This window comes from Bradysia coprophila, chromosome IV (assembly GCF_014529535.1).
Source record: "Bradysia coprophila strain Holo2 chromosome IV, BU_Bcop_v1, whole genome shotgun sequence".
In the NCBI taxonomy this organism is placed as follows: Eukaryota; Metazoa; Arthropoda; class Insecta; order Diptera; family Sciaridae; genus Bradysia; species Bradysia coprophila.
In genome coordinates, this window is record NC_050738.1 from 6,867,905 (window position 1) to 6,890,493 (window position 22,589).

A 22,589-nucleotide genomic window follows, 5' to 3' on the forward strand; every position below is an offset into this window, starting at 1 on the left:
CGTTTTATCTTTTATGTACTCCAATTGGCTATCGTGAATGCACTGGACTAATATTGATTTGCACTTCTTTTCACGCAGCCTCAATTTGTTCTCTTCCTCCACAGTATCCACGGTGTCTACAAGATCCTCCAGCGGTGTTTCAATGAATTCGAGTAAGTCTTTTTCCTCCAAGAGAACTCCCATGCGGAACTTCCAATTGTTGAAATTGGTTCCGTCAAACTGGATATATTTATTGAATTGACGATCTTCAGTAGCCATTCTAGCGTTAAACTGGGCCGATAACCTCTTAGTTTTGGAATAGTTGTGGATAGAGAAAGCGGAGCTTTTATAAAAGATGTCTTTATTGTATGACGAACTTGTACAGAGTGAATGCTTTGATCAATTTTACATTAATTCATTAACACGAATACTATGATCAAATTAGTAAACCAACACTAACTTCAATAATTTCTCATTTATTCACGGCGAACTTCGATAATTTTACATTTATTCACTGAAAATTGGCAGACTCTTGACAGTGTACTAGATCTGAGATTTGTTTGTGTGGAATATGAATATTTGAATTTTTCTTTTCAATCATAATGTTTAACTGTTTTAATTTGAATTTGTCTCTTCAGTGTCCTGGCGTCTTGAGGTTTCAGTTCGATTTTTTAAATTAGTTTTTAATTGTGATTATGACATTACAGTAGATAAAACCTTGTTCCAAACACGGTAGTCAATAGTGGTTTTGCGCATACGATGTGTTGCCAAACTCATATCATTGTGTCACTGCAATCTCACATCTAGTGCGCAAAACACTCCCATTTACTCCCTTATTATGAAAATAGCAATTTCATTGAGGAGGGCAAAAAACGTCACATTCTCTCATCAGATAGAGAGTTAAAACAACAGCTTTTTCTCACACCTCTTCTTTCACTTTTCGTTCCATCACTTTTCGTTCCCACTTATGTCACTTTTTGCGTATTGCTAAGGATTTCATGCAATTGTTATGAATAAAATTAAATATTAAATTAAAGTGGATTGCTTCGATTGCTCACTCAGATATGAGTGAGTGATGTACCACAGTGTTTGTTGTTATGTTTTGTTCGGAACATGACTTTTCGGACAGCTTGAATAGGTTTGTTCCAATTTAACGGTAAACCTCGGTTCACAAACACGCATTCTCATGTTACAATACCCTCTCAGCTCACACATACACCTCGAATTTTTAAAAATCGTTTTTCGACCCATGTGATTTAAATAACTATTGTTTTTGATCACAGTGAGCCGGGCGGAAAACGGGGGTTTCGCAGAAATTTTTCAGGTTATCGGTCTCTTACATGAAAAATAATGTGCGTATCTGTTTTGGCCGTCGGCTTTTAGACATTTTCGCTTGTAGCCCTATTTCGTTCGGGCAGACACGAAACTTACTATTTAGGTACCCTAGCATGGTTTCCATATTTGCAAAGTACAAATTGTTTAAAACGTACGTATGAAGCGACGGAACTGAACAAAATCGACCCATATATTGGGAGAAAATGTCCATATGCAATGGTTCATATGCAATTAACAACAAAGTAGAACGAAGAGGGCAGTGGCACTCAAAATTAAAAATTGTTCATCAATAATTACACACAAACAGTGAAATCAGAAATTGAACAGGATAATTGTCGATAATATTCAGTATATCACTCAAACGTTCCATTAGAAGCAAACATGTAAATATTATTCAAACATGTTTCGCTGTTCCGTAATTCAAATTATTTATGGAAAAATAGAAATATATATTGAAAGTACTGTTACGTATATGTTGATATATGTTTATCCATGGCATGTTGGTAAAACAATATATAATTGCGAAACAGAAATAGATGTGCTGTATAGAATATAGCAGAACATAATACGTTTTCCATTCTCTTTTGGCAGAAGGGTAAATTAAAAACAGTTTAACACAACAAATAGATTCGCAAAATGCTTAACAATTTTACCAATAAACAATTTCATTTAAATCTATGCGAAAACAATTAAATGGAAAATAACTACATTTAAAACAATTTTTCTTTTTTTTTCGTTAGGGAAATCAGGGAAAATTGGATTTGAAAATGTTTTGTTTGTTGCTTTGTGAATGCGAAAATAGCTCTGCTGAACGTACTATATTAATAAAGCATCGACATATACTTCGGAAATACTTTTAATTAATTTCATATTGCATTTGTAGGCTTTTTTCATCGATCTCGATTTGGAATATTACCAGTTAATACTTTCAATGGTAATCGTGTATCATGTTAAAAAAATCTTAAAATCAATATAAAGGTGTGAAAGTATTACTGAAGAAAATTCAACCAACTAATGATTAGACATCTATAGCCAGGCAACAATCAAGTGCTTCACTAAGCTTTAAATGAATCCTTAAATCTTGGGAAAGATTATCTACCTAATATGGGCGATGTCGAAGGTAACGAAAAGCAGACGAACGAGAAAGAAAAGAAGCAATGAATGAATGAGTCGGTCGGCCCTGGCAACCGTAATATTTTTAAAACTTAGAAAACATTGGTGAACAATCTCTTCTTGCCATCGAGTCAAGAACTAAATTAGAATCAGTAGGACAAACCTAACGTTTCTCTCGAATGAAGGGTTTCCGAAATCGAGATCACATCGGATTTGGTATTCATCTAACTTCCATCGGAAATCGAAAGAACCAGGGCTGCTATCTGTAAGACTTCAGGTCAGGTCAGGTTTTCATTTATGAAGAAACCTCACCTGTCCTGAGTCTGAATTTGTGACAACATACAAATTTTCAGCTCAACCTGTCAGATTTCAGGTCAGGTCAGACCTGATCACTTTAATCAGATTTCAGATAAAATCAGGTCAGGTCAAAGTAGATTTAATCAGGTTCAGGTAAATCAGGTAAACCTGACCTGTTCCGAGCCTTAGTTATCTGTGTGGCTACTTCTGTTCAAAAGAAGGAGGCAACACTTACACCATTAGGTGTGACTCGATCAATGCCTTTAAACCTAAGGACGTGCTGAACTGCATTGCTAGTACAGGAAGGGTCTGAATAATATATACGATTGCATTTAAAGGTCAAAACACATTACTAATTGTCACAACAGAATACCAGAGTCCATGCCAGTTTCCCAGGCCCAGACTGGTCCTATGGGCATTCGGGCAATGTCTAAAAGACTTTTTAGATTTTGTATGGATAAAGGACATTGATGAGCCTTTCACAAAATTTCTTCATTCAATGTCCGAAGGGCTTTTTCGAGCCAGTTCGGCCCTGCAGTTTTCGAGTTTTCACTCCTAAAACATTTATTTCCGTATATAATGTGTTTTTGGTCTACTGAGGGAATACTGAAAGTCAGCGTATGAAAACTGTATTCTGTGTTGACAGTAAATGGAAATGTGTTTTTATCTCAACAGTCGCCACAATGGACTCAAACGGTAGGCCCCGTACACTCTTTTTTAGCAAGAAGTGTCAAATGAAAAAAAACCGTTGGAAATACCTTTGAAAATATTTGAAAAATAGAAAATCCTTATTGAAATACTAGAAAGTCCTCAAAACTTAAAAATATAATCCCTAAAAATCAATCGAAATTCTTTAAAATCCAGCAAAACAGTAAAGATAAAGATCCTGTTCAAATCCTCAGAGGACTTCCATTTAGAAAAACCTTTGTCACCCAAATTTAATGTCCGCTCTTCCAATTTTACTAAAGTTGGGAACAACGATATTTACTGCATTAGTGAAAAAACCATACATCCACTCAGTTTAATGCAGTATGATAGATACTTCTCAGCTAGCACAAAAACCACTGACTAGCGCCATCTACACTTAAACACACGAAACACCTAAAGCTTTAGTGAAATATACTGCGAAAGTTGTTTATATTTTATTTAGAAAAACCGCTCCTTATCTTTGTAATTTGATGAATAAATATTTCAGGTGACCTTAATATTATTGCTGTTTCATATTTTGTCAACTGAATAAATTCAGCGTTGCATCACATCGAAATAATTATCAACTCATATAGATGGAAGTCTTACAATTTTCAACTTCTTACTCCGGCTGAATTTTCAAATTCATTTATGTCTTAACGGAGCCGGGGTAGTACAAAATAGCCATTTATCAGTTGAAAAAAGTTTGAATTAAACATTAATCGATTGTCAAGAGTAAAGACTCATCAGCTGGACCAAAATACAAACCACCTCTGTAATATACGGTGTCTTCGCTGAACTGATATGTCTTATGTGCGTGCACAGGTGACGTCACCGAAAGCAAAGACACTATGCGGAACTTCTTTTTAGACTGTTTTCTATACAAAATGTTTGCGTTGGAGTAAAAATCTGCATATTTTTGGATAGACACGACTAATTCTAATTTAAAAATTGAATAGTTAGGCTTACTAATGTAGATGCCCTAAACAACATATGAACAAATAAAACACGTATTCGTTGTCAAACAAACAGCTGATTATTTTAAGGTAATACGTAGATAAGGTACGTCGAAATTCACTTATACATTTAAACAATTTAGTCGTTTTTGTGAGGATATTAGAGTGACTTATCATGCACATGAGATAAGTTCAACAAGCAAATTATTCGGCCAGTTTATTTAGTTAGTGTACGAAAGTGCTTGTATAGTGAAAGTAAAGTAGGTACAAATTCTACGTGACACAAAACCTTTTGAAATTTGTATATATTCGAGTGGGTAATGTCCGTGAAAATTATTATGACAAATTTGTATCCACAAATTAGTGTGAAAAACCGGTTGTTGTGAAACTGAAGAAGTGTCGGATAATAAATACTCAGACGTTGGTCGAGGACATTTAGTGTTAAACTTGCAAACAATTTTGCTGTAAGGTGTGCAGAGAGTACCGCATTTTTGTTTTGATTTTTGAAATCAAATTTTACAAAAACTAGGTCCCACCTTTTGGGCGGGTCAGGTCCCTTGACTGACAATTTTTTCAATATATTTTTGACCAATTTCATTGTTGAACTTCCGAAGCATCACTGATAAAAATGCCTACATTTAATATATCGATTACTCTAAACATGACAACGAAATTTGACAGAAAAAGTTCTTCAAATAAACCTTCGAAGACCGAATGATCTTTGAGTTCTCATTTTTCTTATAAATTTGCAGAAAGATTTTCAATCAACCACACAAATCGTAAATAAAATGCGACTCGTGTGATTTACGGCCCTCGCTTCGCTCTGGCCGCAAACTTCCCACTCGTATGAGCTATCTATTATTCTGTTTGATTGCCATTTTGTCGAATTTAATCAGAGTAGATGCGAAGTTTTACAAATGTGGAACGATGAGACAACTCTTTCACTTTGGTAAAAATTTAAAAAAAAAACGATAGATGTTCTTCTCTTACAGTTTTGTACAAAAAGGAAGTCCCCCGATATTTTACAAAACCGTCACTCGTGAATAAAATGTGGATGGTAATAAACGACCGATAAATTAATTTTTTTTTTCGTTTCTTCACTTTTGTCGATTCAGAAAACGACAAAAGTGAGGGATTGACAAAACGTCTTTAAGTTACATTTCGTAGAAGGATGAATTTCCCTAGGAACGAACAAAACGTCTTTAAGTTACATTTTGTAAAAGGATGAATTCCCTTGGAACGAACAAAACGCCTTCTCGTTACATTTTGTAAAAGGATGAATTCGCTAGGAAATCGACAAAGAGTGAAGCAAAGACAATTTTTTTTTACTTTTTACTGATTTCTTGAAGAGGTGCCAGCGACATGTACCACATTTCTATCGGTATTTTATTATTTTTTATCGGTAAAATTGAATTTTTCTGTTGGTCGAATATAATATCCCATAAAATTATTACGACTCGTGAAACTTTCCACTCGTATGGGAGTTGTAACATATTTTGTTTGATTGTTGGAATAATGAATTTAAAAAAAATATTCAGAAATTTGTTGAGAATGACTTATATCTTATATTGCCTACAAAGAATGATGGTTACATTTAACGTTTTTCATAAAATTTCCTACACTTTTCAATCATAGTATAGTGTGCTCATGAAATTTTTGCCGTAAGACCTTGAGTAAAAAAACATCTTTCTTTGGTAGTAGACGCATTAAATTTGTTAGTCAACTATCAAGTTGTTAATCAACTATCAAATTTGATAGTCAACTATCAAGTTGTTAGTCAACTATCAAGTTGTTAGTCAACTATCAAATTTGATAGTCAACTATCAAATCTGATAGTCAACTATCAAATTTGATAGTCAACTATCAAGTTGTTAGTCAACTATCAAATTTGATAGTCAATTTTCAAGTCGTTAGTCAACTATCAAGTTGATAGTCAACTATCAAGTTGATAGTCAACTATCAAATTTGATAGTCAACTATCAAGTTGATAGTCAACTATCAAATTTGATAGTCAACTATCAAGTTGATAGTCAACTATCAAGTTGATAGTCAACTATCAAGTTGATAGTCAACTATCAAGTTGATAGTCAACTATCAAGTTGATAGTCAACTATCAAGTTGATAGTCAACTATCAAGTTGATAGTCAACTATCAAGTTGATAGTCAACTATCAAGTTGATAGTCAACTATCAAATTTGATAGTCAACTATCAAGTTGATAGTCAACTATCAAGTTGATAGTCAACTATCAAATTTGATAGTTGACTATCAACTTGATAGTTGACTATCAACTTGATAGTTGACTATCAACTTGATAGTTGACTATCAACTTGATAGTTGACTATCAACTTGATAGTTGACTATCAACTTGATAGTTGACTATCAACTTGATAGTTGACTATCAACTTGATAGTTGACTATCAACTTGATAGTTGACTATCAACTTGATAGTTGACTATCAACTTGATAGTTGACTATCAACTTGATAGTTGACTATCAACTTGATAGTTGACTATCAACTTGATAGTTGACTATCAACTTGATAGTTGACTATCAACTTGATAGTTGACTATCAACTTGATAGTTGACTATCAACTTGATAGTTGACTATCAACTTGATAGTTGACTATCAAATTTGACATTGACTATCAAATTTGATATTGACTATCAAATTTGATAATTGGCTAGCAGGAGATGTTTACCGGTTCAAAGCTGGATATCGACTGATGGAATTGTTCTTTCCACTTATTAAATAAACTCTATCGAGAACATACTTATACGATTTACACACACTACGCAACCAAATCAAATTTCATCAAAGTAATCTTTTTCGATTGAGGCTATAATCAACAGTGTAAAATCCTGTTTTTCCTGGATAGCTTCCAGATCCTTCGTCCCACATTGCCCATCTTCGAACTTAGCCTCGAGATTTTAATTCCACATATTTAAAAAAAAGATTCATCCAAATTGCTTGAGAATTACTCAAGTTATCGTGCCTTCAACGATTTTTTGTCACCCACATTTAACGTTTTTCATACCATTTCATACATTTTCAATCATAGTGAACTTTTTTGTCACCCACATATTTCGGTATTTTCTGGTGTAAGACCCTGACTTTCAGTCAAGGGAATAATTATTTTAAACACAAAAGGTAGCTTTTTAATCCGTTTTGCTATTGTTTGAAACACCTGTGATAAAGATCAATTTCAACCTTGAAAACAAAATTATCGTGATTTGTCATTAAAATTTTACACTTTACGAGTAAGGTTCAATGTCCGACTATTCGTTAAAGCAATAAAGATTAGATATTAAACTCGGTCAATTTTCTTTTCGTTCGATTATTTTGTTTCGATCTTGTTCATTTCTTGACTATACTTCGTTAAACATTTACAAAATTCGTAGATCAAGGACTTACTCCGATGTGAATTGTCTATTAAGTTTTGGAATTAAAATAGAAGAAGCTGTAAAGGTAACTTTTTTGGAATTAAAATTTAATCCCTAAAGAATTACTTCCATTACATTTACAACTGGTCAAATTATTGTTTTTTCGATGTGTCGATATTCTCTCCGTGTACGGTGCCTTTCAGATTCGTCTCTTTTCTATCATAAAAAGCACATTGTCTGTCTCAGATGACGTGAAACAACCTACTTAGAACTATATCTGAGTCAGGGCTTATTATTTGGGAGTCGATTTTGGGAATATTTAGGAATCAAACCCAAAGAAAAAAAAAAATTCACCAAAAATTTTTGGTTTTTGATTCAACCAGATGACTTCGGAATAGTAAATAAACATTCGACCACTGTTGCGATCTGAGAGAAAATTTAAATACGTCCTTCGACGTTTTGCATTAGTATGCAGTTCAAAAATACCATTTCTCATCAGGCCATGGCGACAGCGACAGTGGTACTCGATACAATGCTCTAAGACCACTATACCGATTTGCGCACGAACAAGTCTAGCGAATCATAGTCAAAATGAAATTCCAACTAATCACCTTTGCTAACTCGTGGCCAGTCAGTGGTTTCTTTACCAAAAGCCACCACTTGAGTGGATCTAAGCAAAGGTTTGCACATGAACGTGAACAATTCAACCACATATAATTGATGGCTTAGTCGTCTGGTGGTTAAAAATTCAACAAATGTAGATACATTGCACCTAGTATCTATAGAAGAATCAACAAAAGTCGCATATGTGTGGCTTTTTATGAAGGTTTGATTTTTTTTTTCATTTGTTAACGTTCAAACATATCTGCAAACCTTTGCTTTGTTCGGAATAGCGAAAGTGGTATCTCTTCAGTTACTTTACATCGTCTACTCATCTACAACTATTTCTGTACTCTACCGATAAAAATACACTTCCAGTGTGGAATAATTGAAATTTATTGTGAATTTTTCAGAATTTTCGGTAATTTTTGGAATTGATTCCCAAATAATAGGCCTTACTTAAACTTAGTCCTACTCAAGGCGATTGAGTAAGCTTAGGAACACCTGAATTTGACCCGATGCTACTTGCCGTAAAATGTCTCAGTTTTTGTGTAGTTCATGCAAAAGCATACCTTTATGAGCGTTCGGCCAGGCTTCTAACAAAATAAAACTTGTATTCAAACTGATAGAAACATTTCATATTTCGTTTACTATTAAGGACATAATAGAACTTTCGCTTGAAATACGTAGATGGCACCGTTATTTGTCATGACAATGTCGAGATAAGAGACAGAAATAAGTGGTTCTGAACTACACATAAACGAATTTCACGATCATGGCCAAAATGTACTTAGAAGTGTAAAACTTCCACTTGCCTTTTTCTCTGTTCTTAAACACAGAGCTTTAAAATTGCTTAAGTTCTAAAATAGTTTGTAAATTAGCACTGAAATCTATGACACAAACCATTGACAATTTATATCCTTTCAGATGCTACTACACAAGCCATCTATGTACAACCACCAAAAACATCTAGCGTATACGCTTACCATTGCTACATCCATAATAATAGCATTTTCGCATTGCGATGCCAGCGATCTCTCTGTTACTATACCCAACATTGGTACATTACTATACTCGTCGACAACGAGCGCGTGGAGTTCGAATATTATTTTCCAATTTCAAGGTGTACGATTCGCTGAGTCTCCAACTGGCAGTAGACGGTTTAAGGTAAAATAACTTCTTTGTCGAATGAGTTCACTAATTCATCAACCTCTTAGGCTCCAGTACCAGCACTAGGACGAAGTGAAACTCAAGATGTTCAAGAGAAACATGGACAATGCCCTACGATAGCAAGTGTTGCGAATATGACGTTAGATGAAATGACCTTAGCCGAAGATTGTCTACATTTGTCCATTTATACAAGAAATGTACGGTGGTGCGGAGTGCATTTACCTTTCAAACGAATGTCGTGAATCAAATTTGTTCCTTTCAGTTATCGGGTAATCAGCCAGTCATGGTTTACTTGCATGGTGGCTCGCTGTACGAAGGAGCCGCATTTCACCATCCACCAAACTATCTCTTAGAAAAAGATGTTGTCCTAGTCGTTCCTCAATATCGTCTTGGCCCTCTAGGGTTTTTGTCGACTGACTCAGATGACATACCCGGAAACGTTGGATTAATGGATGTTATACTAGCACTCGAATGGGTGCAAAAGCACATAGTACACTTCGGAGGATCAAAAGATTCAGTCACTTTGTTCGGGCAATCTGCAGGAGCAGGATTGATTGTATCGCTATTGTTCAGTCCAGCCACTCCACCAGATCTTTTCCATAGAGTAATTTTGCAATCGGCGCCTGCTCTTAATACCTACGGTGTCGATAGTAATGCCAAAGATAATACAAAAGATATAGCACGGCTCGCAGGCTGTCGTAGTACGGAAACAGTTCAAGATCTCAATGACTGTTTCATGACCATGGATGTAAAGACTATGCTGACAGCATTCATTGATCATGTCGTAAGTCAACAATTGTGTTCCATTTTTCGACATTCGTTTCTGAAGAATCAAAGTGTATTGCAGGTGGATAAAGGATCCGATAACATGGCATTGTATGGAGGTGCCAAATTAACGTATGGTCCAACTAACCAAATGTTCCCTGTGCTTCCAAGCGAATCAAGTCAAAATGCCGCTTATCGAAACATTTCTATTGTGGCTGGGCTAACTAAACATGACGGTTCTTTCCTGCTTAACAGTAACAAATGATGCTTCTGTTAAGCAAGAAGTAAATGTTTTCAAAATTGTACTTTCTTGCAGCTCTCTATGATTTACTAACATCAGAAGAATTATCAAGTCATGAATATCTGTCCAACAATTTAATCGAACGAGTGAATCGGTTTATGGGTAAGTTCACAGATGAAAATATGGACCTAGATCTAAATCTTTTTGGGATTAACAGTACGCGACCGAATCTTTTTTAGAATTTAAAGTTAATCCCCTCAGGGATTACTTGAACTTATCCCCAAATAATTAATCCCAAGAGAAATTAAATTTTAATCTTTGAGGCCGTAAAGTTTGACGCTTGTTTACTATGCGTTGAAACGAAAATCTCATTTTAATCTGATCAAAATCTTATTTGTAGTCCAATAAAAAAAATTCTAACTCTTCCAACTTTCACTTCAGAAGAAAAAAAAATTAAAAAAAAGATTTTTTTTTCGGATATTGTGTGATACTACAGTTTTTAGCTAAACGTCTGATATGAGAAGCAGCTTTTTAGTGAATCTGGAATGAGAAATGTTTTTATTAAACAGAAATTATTTTTTTAAATTTACCTGACGAGATTTGAAACCGGGACCTCCTGCACTTCAGTCTACGATCTTACCACTGCACACTGCTGCAATTTGTTCTTAATCCCAACGTGGCTTATTGTGAACCGTTGTTTCAAAGAAACTAATTCCTCGTGGGATTAAAATGCAAATCGCCAGATGGCAAGATCGTCACTTTAAACCTCGATATTTTTTCATGATTTTCATTTTTATATTCTTCTGTAGTTTCCTTACTTTATAAGTATAATGTCTGTTTTCCCATAGTAATGTGAAATAGTTCGCTGCTAAAATTGGCATTACTGCCATTTTCAATCTAGAATTTCTCTATAATATCTTTAACCATATCCATATTAACTGGTAGTATCTTTACAAACCGACTTAAAATTTCTATTCTGAGCCTGGTATTGTTAGGCAGAATTAACCATCGGTAGTACCATTGAAACATTTTAACACCAAATAAATGTCCGTTTCAATTCACACCGTAAGTGTGCCTAAAATTTGAATTTCAAGTGAACGAGTCGATGAAAAAGTGAACCGAAAAATACATTTCAACGCATCTTTGTATGGCAATTACGCTGCGTTAGAAAGACTTGCGTTAGAAAAATTTTGAATTTCGACCGCACTTAAGGCGTGAATTAATGTTTCTCACATAACCATATCTTGTTCGTAAATCGTGTTCGAACTAAATTAACACAAAAGTGTGATATCAAGACGATTACATTATCAGGGCGGCATGTGATTTTTCTTCAGAAAATAGTTAAAAAGTGATCAAATTTACCGAAAATAGTTGGTTTTCTCACTATGAATTGATTTACTAAAAGTGACCAAATAGTGAGAAAAACCAACTCTAAATCGCCATTTTATACTAAGAAAAAGTAAAGTAACACCTTAGCGCTTGTTGGCAACGTGCGGGAGGTTTAAAAATCTTGGAAAAGGAGCACGAAATTCGATTTATTGATTACTTTATTGAGACAAAACCTTTTACTGGATTACAAAGTGTGATTGGGACATCTGAAAATAATAAGAACCGTAGTTTTGGCGGTTGGAAGGCCCGAAGAACTTATGGTTATCTGATTACTTGTTTTTGTCCCTTAAACTGAAATGACTCAAAATGAAATATATTTTTTACAAACGTTTTTTAGAGTAAAAGAACTCCATCTGATATATTTAAGACCTAACAGCACATGTTTAAACAGACTCTGTTATTAAATCGTGGATATCCGAATGTACCATAAAGGAAGGTGATTAAAAATTTAGAATTGTTTATAGACTTACGGACAGCCTTTTAGGAAAAATAAAATACTGGAGTTATTTCCCGTTTACCTCATCGATTATGGAAACTAGCTGAGCGATTGCTAACATTGTTTACCTTTGCTTGATTCAAGTAGTACATTACTTACCAATGTAACAAATGCTGGAATTGGCACTGCTGTGTGAATTTTGGCGATCGAGTTGTAGTCCAGGATGGTAAACACACAAGAATTGCCATTTCCACCATTTGTTCCATTACCAAGTAAGATATTTTACTCAAAAACTTGAGGTTAAGTTTCGCCACAGTGAAATAAAGTTAACTTTAATGTCTTTTTCGTTAAATACTAACAATTGAATTTATTTCGAAAAATCGCATCAGCTGAGGGTTTTCCAGGAGATGACTTTCTCCATTCCAGCACATTCACCCTATTTTTGGACCTTGCCAATACAAAAACTTAAACTAATTTGAATTTTTAATTCCAGTGCTTTCTATTACTGCATAGGGAGCTGAAATACATTTCGAATGAACTTTTACAGGCAAACTTTTGAGCTGACTTCGTCTATAGATACGATATTTTCATAGGCGAAACTACATCTTAACATTTTTGTTCGTCAATTCTTTTATTGATTGAATGTCGTATAGGAACCTCTAGATTGCGTGCAGAATGAAACCTTTGCAGAAGAATCTGTAGGATACTGGTCCCAGAATACAGCTACCTGCGGCTACTTTATTGTTTGAATGTCGTATACCTCTACATTGCGTGTAGAATGAAACCTTTGCAGAAGCATCTGTAGGATACTGGTCTCAGAATACAGCTACCTGCGGCTATTTTCTCTTCAACTAAAAAAGATTCTCTGCGAATTTTAGAGGGATAAGTGGACTACTGTGGTTTCGTGTACGTCTTAAAAAACCGAGGTACCGTAATACTTAGGAAAATCGGAAAATTTTTTGACGTCTTTTTGCAATAAATATTAAGTTGGAATAAGAAATTGTTCCGATTTTTCAATATTTCTTTCAAAATAGTTGGAAATAGTGATAAAAGTAAAAAATTCAGGAAAAAGTAGGTCACTATCGCTTCTTTTAAAAACAGTCGGAATTAGTGAGAAAAGTAAGTCACATGCCGCCCTGCATTATAGACGGAAAATTCTAAGCAGCAGTATCATCGTTCAATCCTCAATATTATTGTTTAGTCCTACTTTTAATTCCTGAAAGAATTACATTTTTTCAATTTCTGGCGAAGATTAAAAATCTAATCCCGAAACATACAAATTTCAACGTGATAATTAATCTTCACATCTTACAACCCTACAGAGACCAGATTATCATCAATTTTGCGAAAATTATTATTCTGTCCACTGAAGTTCGTTGAGAGGATGGTATTTTCCTCTTAATGTTTGTTTTCTCACGGTGAAGAAAGAGAGCGTTGAGAAACAAGCTATTTTCCTAATTAGTTTTGAAATATCGTGACTTCGTCGCGTATTTTCAACGTAGTTTTGTTCCTAACTTATTGCTAAAGTCTTTTGTCTAGCGAATTTGATTCCGAAACTCGCGTATCGACCTGCGGTCTCAAGTGTCAATACACATTGTGTGCCTAAAAGCATTTATTACCGAGTTGTACACAACGTTTTTCTCAAAAATTACAATAAGAATTTCACTTTCTAGTAATTTCGGTCCTCCGCATAACTATTTTGTCGTCTGATATGTCATGTTTTTCAAAAAGTTGAAAAGTCCAGCTTTTGTGTTGACTTTGTTGATCCGAGGTGAAGAAGCGGAGGTCAATAAACAGACAAAATTGTGACTTTTCATAACCAATGTTCTCGTTTTACCTAGGTGTGTAATAAACCACTTTCGACCCTAGGGAAAACAAAGCATGTTAATAACTATTGCATTTTACTCAAAATTTAAATTAAAACTAAAAAGATAAAAAAATAGTTTTCGTGTGAATTTTGTTCATTCAATTTTACATGAAAAGTACGGTTTTCGACGCATGTAAAACTTAATATAAAACCGTACTTTTCGTGTTCCAACACGGCAGAGTAAAATAAACCAGGCAGGAGCGGTTCATTTTCGAAACGTCAAATAAGGGACCTAATACACTGGATGGAAATGAACTCAAATGAACACTGACAGAAATTGAAACATTTTGTTCGCAAAAAATATAGGGCTACTAGATTATTCAGGTCCCTTGTCAAACGTCCCCTCCTGCCTGGTTAACTTTACTCTGCCGTGGTTCCAAGCACTACTTTCGACGCCCTCAGCATGTAAAATCCATTACAAAACTCAGGTCAAAAATAAAAAGTCTCGTTTTCGTGTGTTTATTGACCTCGGCTATGTCGATCAACAAAATTCACACGAAAACTCTACTTTTCATCTTTTTATCCCTAATCGTGTAATAGTACATTGTACAATGTCTTGCTGGGACTTTTTTGTTAAGGGTTGTGAGGAGGTTGTGTTTCGAGCCGAAGGCGACATCCCACACGCCTCAACAAAAAAAAATCCCTGCAAGACAGTACAGTACTTTGTTAACTTGTGACCAGAAAATCCGAAAAGCTGGTTTTCAGCGAGATAGTAATGACCAAGGTTGCGATCGCTAACGATTTTTATTAGCGACGCTAACGCTAACGCTAATTTCGAAAAATGTTAGCGTCGCTAAACTTATTCGCTAACAGAAAAAAAGTTAGCGAGCTAGTAGCGGCCGCTAATAGCGATCGCTAATGTTTCGCTAAAAGATCTTGTGAATAAAAGATTTTTTAATTTATAAATTTTTTAACACTTTTCATCATGCTGAACATGACGAAATCTAAAAAAAATTTAAATATTGTTTTTGATGAATTTTGATTGAGGAAAATTTATTAGATTTGATGATTACGAAGCTGCAAAGCTCCCATTTCTCAATTGGAAGATATCGGCTCTCTAAATGAATTTCGAAAAACTGGAAAGTCTTTCAGAAGGGACACTACTGCGCTTAACAGTGTTGTATTTAATGAATACAGAACCAATTTCAGGATTACTTTTCAAAAAACTGTCATCTGACATGCAGGAGGTCATCTACATTGCAAATCGATAATTTTTGAATCCACAAAATCTTATATTTCCAAAGTATACATCTTGAAATGTCTTTAAATAATGTCTGAGCAATATTTTTCTTTAGCCGGCAACCACTTGTCAAATAGAATAAAACTGGTCCGAAAAGATTTGCCTTTTGTTCACAATGTAGACAAAAGTTCGACAGTAATGTTCCGAAAATAAATGTTAAAGATTCTCTTTTTACGGGAGTTGCAAAAGATTGTTTATAATAGTTATTTGCACCCTAGGGATGAACAATTAGAAAGTCAAGCTTTCACGTGAATTTTGGTAATCCAAAGAATTGTGAATTGGTCTACTCAAGCAAAACACGACAACCGTTTTATGACAACTCATTGATACCTACAACAGTCAAGAAACTGCCATACCAAAAAATACCTCAGTTTCTCCGTTGCTGCATTTTTTGTATGGATAAAGCTACCGACTCGTCAAATAGATGTAGAGGTTTTGCTTGAATAATACATGAAATTCACTTCTAGTTATGCAAATAACAATTTTAATAATTAAATTGTTCAATACCTAGAAAGTTCTATTATCCATTAGCGAAGTGATTAGCGATCAGCGAAAATATTTTCGCTAATAACATTCTAGCGAGCGCTAACGCTAGTAGCGACAAATTTTCAAAATTAGCGTCGCTATTAGCGGCGCTAGTAGCGACGCTAATGCAACCTTGGTAATGACACGTTTTCCTGCAGCAAGACAACAAAATGCGATTGTTAACCACGGAATTTTTTTTACTGGATTTTTACAGCAGTTAATGCCGATTCTCTCTGCGCAACAATAAGTTCTCTCTAAATATAATTATCTTGAATTGTTTACGGACATGCCAATCAAGCTTATTTGGAAAAAAAATCTTACGTCACCAGACACGCGTATAATCTTATCATGAATGAAGTAATTTACTTACAGTAAATAAACATGCAATTGACACTCTCGCACAATAACAATGCAGAGTTAAGGCATACAAATAACAGCGCCAAAGTCTAACATTGAGATTAGGTAGTTGTTTTTGATGACAATTTTCTTTTTCATTTACTAGGATTTCCAGACGACACTGGTGTACTCACTTCATATCAACGAGATCTATTTTTCTCGCGTGAGATTTTCGAAAGTGGTGACTTTCATAAATTCATTGACGGCATAATTGATGTAAATCAGATTAAGTCAATATTTTGGTTAAATTTTCACCAATCAAAATCCTCTTTCATAGATAATGTCCGTGGGAATGTTTAAAGGCTCAACACTGAAACTACTGCAACAGAGAAGAAAATCAGCAAAATTATTTCTTTACTCGTTCGACTATGACGGTGAATTCACACGATTCGGATATGGTGCTGACACATCGAAATATCCATTTAACGGCGGCATTCACCACTCCAACGATAATCTGTACGTTTTTCCTTATCCGAGTTTTGCGTCACATTTAAATGAGAGAGACACAACAATGGCAAAGACAATGGTGGATTTTTGGACATCATTTGCTACAACCGGAGTACCAACATCTTCGTATTGTCCGAACTGGCCATCTTTTACGAGTATGCAGTTTGAATTTTATGGACTGTTATGATGAGAGGGTTGAGAGTAGTTTATCTGGTTTCATTCTCCTAATTTTCATTTACGATTCAAGAACCACAAGTCACTCTCATCATAAGAGTCTGTTTCTTTGATTTTTTAATTTAATGTCCAAAAGACTCTACAATTCAGACTTTCGATTACAGCCATGTACGGGCCTTATCTTCACATTAACGAGAAATGTTCCATAGGATTGGACTTCATTGACGAATTTAATGTTGGAAAGCGTCAGTCAGCGACAAGCAAGAGTGCCGTCTCCCACGCTGACTCATACTTCCTGGTCAATTTAGTAATTTTATTAAAATTAAGTCAGTGTCTGTTAGTGAGATTCAATTTTTAAGGAAAATTAAATTTAAAAAAAAAATCAAACTCACAACCAGCGTTATTTTGCAATTAATTTGTCCACATGGATACATATAATGCGAAAAGAGCCTTCAACAACAAACCCTTAATCACTTTTGACTGCACATAATCGAATATTGAAATCTGAAAACTGAAATACGCAACCCCAACTGTTATGTGGCCTACACAAAAACCGTGGGACTTCTTACAAATTGCGTTAAACATTCAACCCAGTTAAGTACCTCTTTTGCTTGACTGAACTGTGTACTTAAACTATACACATGCAATAACTGCACACACAATGTTCTTCTGTGCAGACATTTTTTTCCTCCTCGGCAATTTTTTTTTTTTATTTTCATTTGAATGTGCATACACACAGTGGATTGATATGGAAAGCACGGCGAACCATAATTATATCCAAGACCATTAAATAAAAGCGATCAGATTTCTGAATGGGTCCTTGAAATTTTGTATTTGCGATTCTTAAAATGAAAATAGAAAAAGGGAAAATAAAAAGTTTTGTGTAATTGGTGAGTATTTCAGAAGAGGCTGATGTAAAAATTTCTTATGCAAATTTCATGGCACTTTTTTGTGAGTTTGTAATAGCGGTGTAATAATAATACATTTTTTCCTCATATTGTTTTGTTTCTTAAACTCATTGAGCAATTGACTTGAAACAGAACAATTTGTCAGGAATATCGTGGCACCGCAAGAAAACAATACTGGACTTTTACAGAAGTAGTTTTTCAAGTGTGCCGAAATTTTAGTAACCGATTATCGAATGGCATTGTTTGTTAAAAAGTCTTGGTTGAAACAAAACACTATAAATATGAGACCATTTTTCTACGATTTTTTTTACATCGTCGAAATCATTTGTTAGAACTGTAAATCGATTTGATTGTTCGACTTTGTGAAAAATTAAGTCGAGAAAAGGGGACGATTTTTCATATAATTTGTCTGGCCTGAGCTACAATAACTGGATTTCCAAAGAAGAAATTTTAGGTTCAGTGCAGAAAACAGAAATTTTTCGGAATTACATTTACCGAAACTGAATTAAGAATTGAAAAATTCGAAAAATGTTCCGAAAAATTTCAGAACTTTCCAGATTTTCCAGAATTTTTCGGAAAATTCGGAGTTTTTCAGAACTCAAAAATTTTCATACAAGTTTTTCAAGTAGTCTGCCACATTTCAGGTAAATTTCAATTTCACAGTACTGAAAATAGCTCTAAGTAACGCACTTTAAGCATGAGTGGTCAGTTACAGAAAGTACTATGTTTTACATGAAAACTGTGTTTTACGTTTGTATAGTACACTGTCCAGTTTCAGTACTCTATTTAGAGTACCACTCAGGTTTAAAGTGTGTTGTTCAGTCAGAAGTAAAGAGAAAAATGGAGTTGAAACCGAGTTTCGTCGAGTTTCAAAATGCCAATTCAGATTTTTTTTTTATGAAAGTTACGAAAAATTCGGAAAGATTTCCGAAAATTCCTAAAAAAATTCTGATTTTTTTACATTCTTCTGAGCTTTTTCGCAATGTTCCAGAATTCTTCTCAAATTATTTACCAAAAAAGTGAAAAAGCACGCAAAAAGTTTTTTAAGTTGATTTCTGGATCGAAAAGTGAAGACATTATAATCGAAGCAAGTATTTCTACTTGCGGCAACTTATCTCTATTGGTCGAGGTAATCCTTGTAAATAATTTTACATGCCTTTGTTTTCCCTAGGTTCGAAAGTGGCTTCTTACACACCTAGGAAAAACAAGAAATTTGGTTTAGGTTTCTAAAGCATGTAATAGTTATCCATGCCTCTCAGCATCATAATATGCAAAATTTGCAAACTTTAGATCTATGGCATAAAACGTTGTATGAATCTCGGTTCAAAGTACTTAATTAGGCTCACGATGTGTATTATGATAATAACACATCTAGAATCTAACAAAGTACTTTGCACTCGATGTCATAATAGTATTTTACATGACTAGGGATAAAAAGTTGAAAAGTAAAGTTTTTGTGTGAATTTTGTTGATCCAAGTCGAAGTCGAGGTCAATAAACACACGAAAACTAGACTTTTCAACTTTTATCCGGAGTTATATAATGGATTTTACATTCTTTTGAAACCTAAACCAAATTTCTTGTTTTCCCTAGGTGTGTAATAAGCCACTTTCGACCCTAGAGAACACAGAAGCATGTAGATAAATCAGATAAATCCAGTTGTGTGTCCTTAACGATTTTTTGAATTAATTAAACTAGTAAGTATTTGTCACCTAGCTTAACGATAAAATATTTTTACTGAAAGTAACTGATGACGATGTAAGCATTTCTAACTTTGCGCCATTATTGTTATAGAATGAAAAATTGGACACATGTGTGAGAGGATCGATGAATTAGTACGATTAATGACGATAACAATGTAATTGTGAGAAACCCGTAGGGTATGATGAATTAGTTTAGTTAAGTTTGGGATAACTTTTGTAACCAAAATGTTTTTTGTTGATTCCAGGCGATTGCCATTGATAATGACTATGAAACGTAGTCGAAATATTTGGTAATAAATACTAATGAATGAGCACGAGCACTACCGACTAAACTTCCTTTAATTTCTAATCGCTGCTCAAAAACGCAAACTAAAACAGAAGCATGTAAAATCTTTGCAGCCGACCTTAACTTAACTTGATGTTACGAAAGTTTTGAAATTATGAATTTTAGCCTTTCCTAGCTCACCGTAAGATGTTTGGTCCTGACGTTCAATGATTGAGAAAGAATAAGAAGAATTTTTTTAAAATTTTAATATTATTTTAACAGTCTTCCGTAGCAGGAGGAAGCAAAAATTTAGTTTCAGATCTAGACTATTTTATATTAGTTTGGGTAATAAATAAAACAGCAGCTGTAACCGCTGCAAAACTTAATGAACATTTTCTTTTTCATACTGAAAATATTCGAGTAGAGGAAGCATGTGTTCATATCTGCAAAAGTACATTCACCCAAGAATGTTTGGTATTATTGGAATGCTAAGATTGAGGCTATGTGAACCGTATAGGTTATGTAGGGCTATCATGAGCCGAGAAATTTGCTGAAAACGATTCTACGGTTCCTAGGCACATAAAATTGACTCTATTGAAAATGGATCAAACTTTGTCAGACTGTTTTTCAAAAGTATTATTAATATGATGTTGAATAGAACCGTAAGCAAAATTTCGAAGAAACGAATCTGACCTAACTATAATTTGCTCACTTTTTCAGATACTCTGTGTATTTGGAAAAAGTGAGAAAAGTGAGTCAGAAATATCCCTTGGAATATTTCAGAGTTAAAATTCGCTAAAATTTACCGTGAACCTGAAACTAACATTTAGAAAAAAAAACTAACCTCACTTGAGCCTGGTTCCAATCAAACCTTCTAGGTCGAATTATCTGAAATTTTCATACAAGTTTTTCAGGCCACATTTCAGGCCAACTTCGACCAATCACTACCGACTCGAACCACTCAACTTATTTCAGTTTCAGATCAATTCATTCAAGTCAGGTCAAATTTTATCACATAAAGTTCACGCATTTTGAGTTTTTGGAAAACAATATACAGGAATGTAAACAGCACTTGCCGTTACTGTCAGCGGTGATGAGTATCTTGCAAATATTTGTCTCAGTTCTTCCATCTAATATGAATAACATTTCTTGTGTGAAAATTTCGGAAATAATCTCCGCCAGACACTACAGTTGCGTAATCCATATCTTTAAACTGTGAGAGTTCATGTTTTTGAGTAAATAAAGATTTGAATTGAATAAAATATGTGTAACGCACAGACTGATTCAAGTGTTTACTCAATCTGTTTCATAATATGATAAGCTGACTGGCACGATACAGTCTAAACTAAACACTATTGTAATCACCAAACGTATGAAAACATCTAACGTTAGCAAACAAAGCATTTTCGTGCTACAAATACACACATAAAGATACAGTTTCTTCCGTATTACTCTAAATAATAGCTTAAAAGCTCTTATACGCTAAAGTTCTAGCGAAAAACAAAAATTCATTTGTTCCATCAAAAGGCTTTATGTTGCGCGACTCCATTCAATATAATAACGATGCTACAAACATTCACTCTCGGCAACTAGCAACGTTTCGAGGAACACAGTTATTGTCTTAGTGGATTGGCAAGAATTGTCTACTTTTTTACTCTTCGAATAAAGTGTTGAAACAATGAGGCTTTGTTGGATTTTCGAATATTTCTGTATGCTTCATAATGTTTGCAGAAAGCTTAAGGAAAATAGGCTATTGTCTCATTGGAAAATGGATTATAATGAAAATTGTAAATGAAAATTTTGTATGAATTTTCATTGAAAATGAACGTAGTGATGTCGCCGGTGATGTTGTCAGTAAATCTTTAAAGTTTGTTTAGTGGTACTTACAATTTTAAAGTATTTAAGAAACTCTCGCAATTAATAGCGCAATTTTATACGAAAAAGACACACAGCAAATGCTGTCTGGTTCGTTCTCCTCTCTGGAAAATAAATTTTTAACTTTTCCCATTACAATATCTTTCGCCTTTTTAAAATCTTCCGAAAAAGTTTCGGTTTTTAAGAGGAAAACTGACCCAACAGCTTATCAATATAATCAACTCAACTCATGTCCTCAGAAGGTACAGCTGATGCGGCACTTAATGACACGCTTCTAATGCATGATCGTTTGATGAGTAACACTACCATGCCGTGTGGCCGTTTTTTCACACTATGTCAAATGGCTTGCTGTCTCACATCAGCTAATTTTGTATACTTTCTACATAATCAAGAATGTCTTTTTTATGTTGTCTCTCTCTCAATGTCTATCTCTTTCTTTTTTTGGATCAGGTGACTATCAGGTTTTTTCCTAAAGTGGAAGTAAATAGCTATTTCCACCGTCATCGCTATCGGTGAGCCTACATTTGAGAACCTGTGACTTGTAATATTCCATACGCAATGCGGCAGAAGATTCACATCACCAGGATTTCTGCATTCATCTTGACAAAATATACGATGTTATGTAACTGGTATAGCTGTTTTGGACATGACTTGTTGTCTCACGTCAGCTGTTTAGCGTATAACTTTTTTAAGTTTAATAACTTTGTCTCTCTCTCTCTCTCTACCTATCTATCTCAATTTTTGTTTACGTAACTGTGGTTTTTTCCTAAAGTAGAAGCAAATTGTAATGTCTACCGTTATCGGTACCTTTTATAACCTTCGGCGGACATCTTGACAAA

General features: G+C 34.4%; 1 protein-coding gene and 1 long non-coding RNA gene across 2 annotated transcripts; both read left to right on the top strand.

Moving 5' to 3' along the window:
• The first annotated feature begins 4,485 nt into the window (after window positions 1–4,485).
• Window positions 4,486–17,387, top strand: LOC119066750 (glutactin-like). Its single transcript, XM_037169381.1, has 9 exons — window positions 4,486–4,622; window positions 9,278–9,517; window positions 9,568–9,717; window positions 9,783–10,304; window positions 10,368–10,539; window positions 10,602–10,688; window positions 16,486–16,595; window positions 16,657–16,981; window positions 17,165–17,387. The coding sequence occupies exons 2-9, from the start codon at window positions 9,278–9,280 to the stop codon at window positions 17,356–17,358; spliced, it is 1,800 nt and encodes a 599-aa protein (XP_037025276.1). The 5' UTR covers window positions 4,486–4,622; the 3' UTR covers window positions 17,359–17,387.
• A 2,182-nt stretch (window positions 17,388–19,569) lies between these two features.
• Window positions 19,570–19,925, top strand: LOC119066805. Its single transcript, XR_005085794.1, has 3 exons — window positions 19,570–19,604; window positions 19,702–19,787; window positions 19,856–19,925. It is a non-coding gene; the product is annotated as an uncharacterized LOC119066805 (long non-coding RNA).
• The last annotated feature ends 2,664 nt before the right edge of the window (window positions 19,926–22,589 follow it).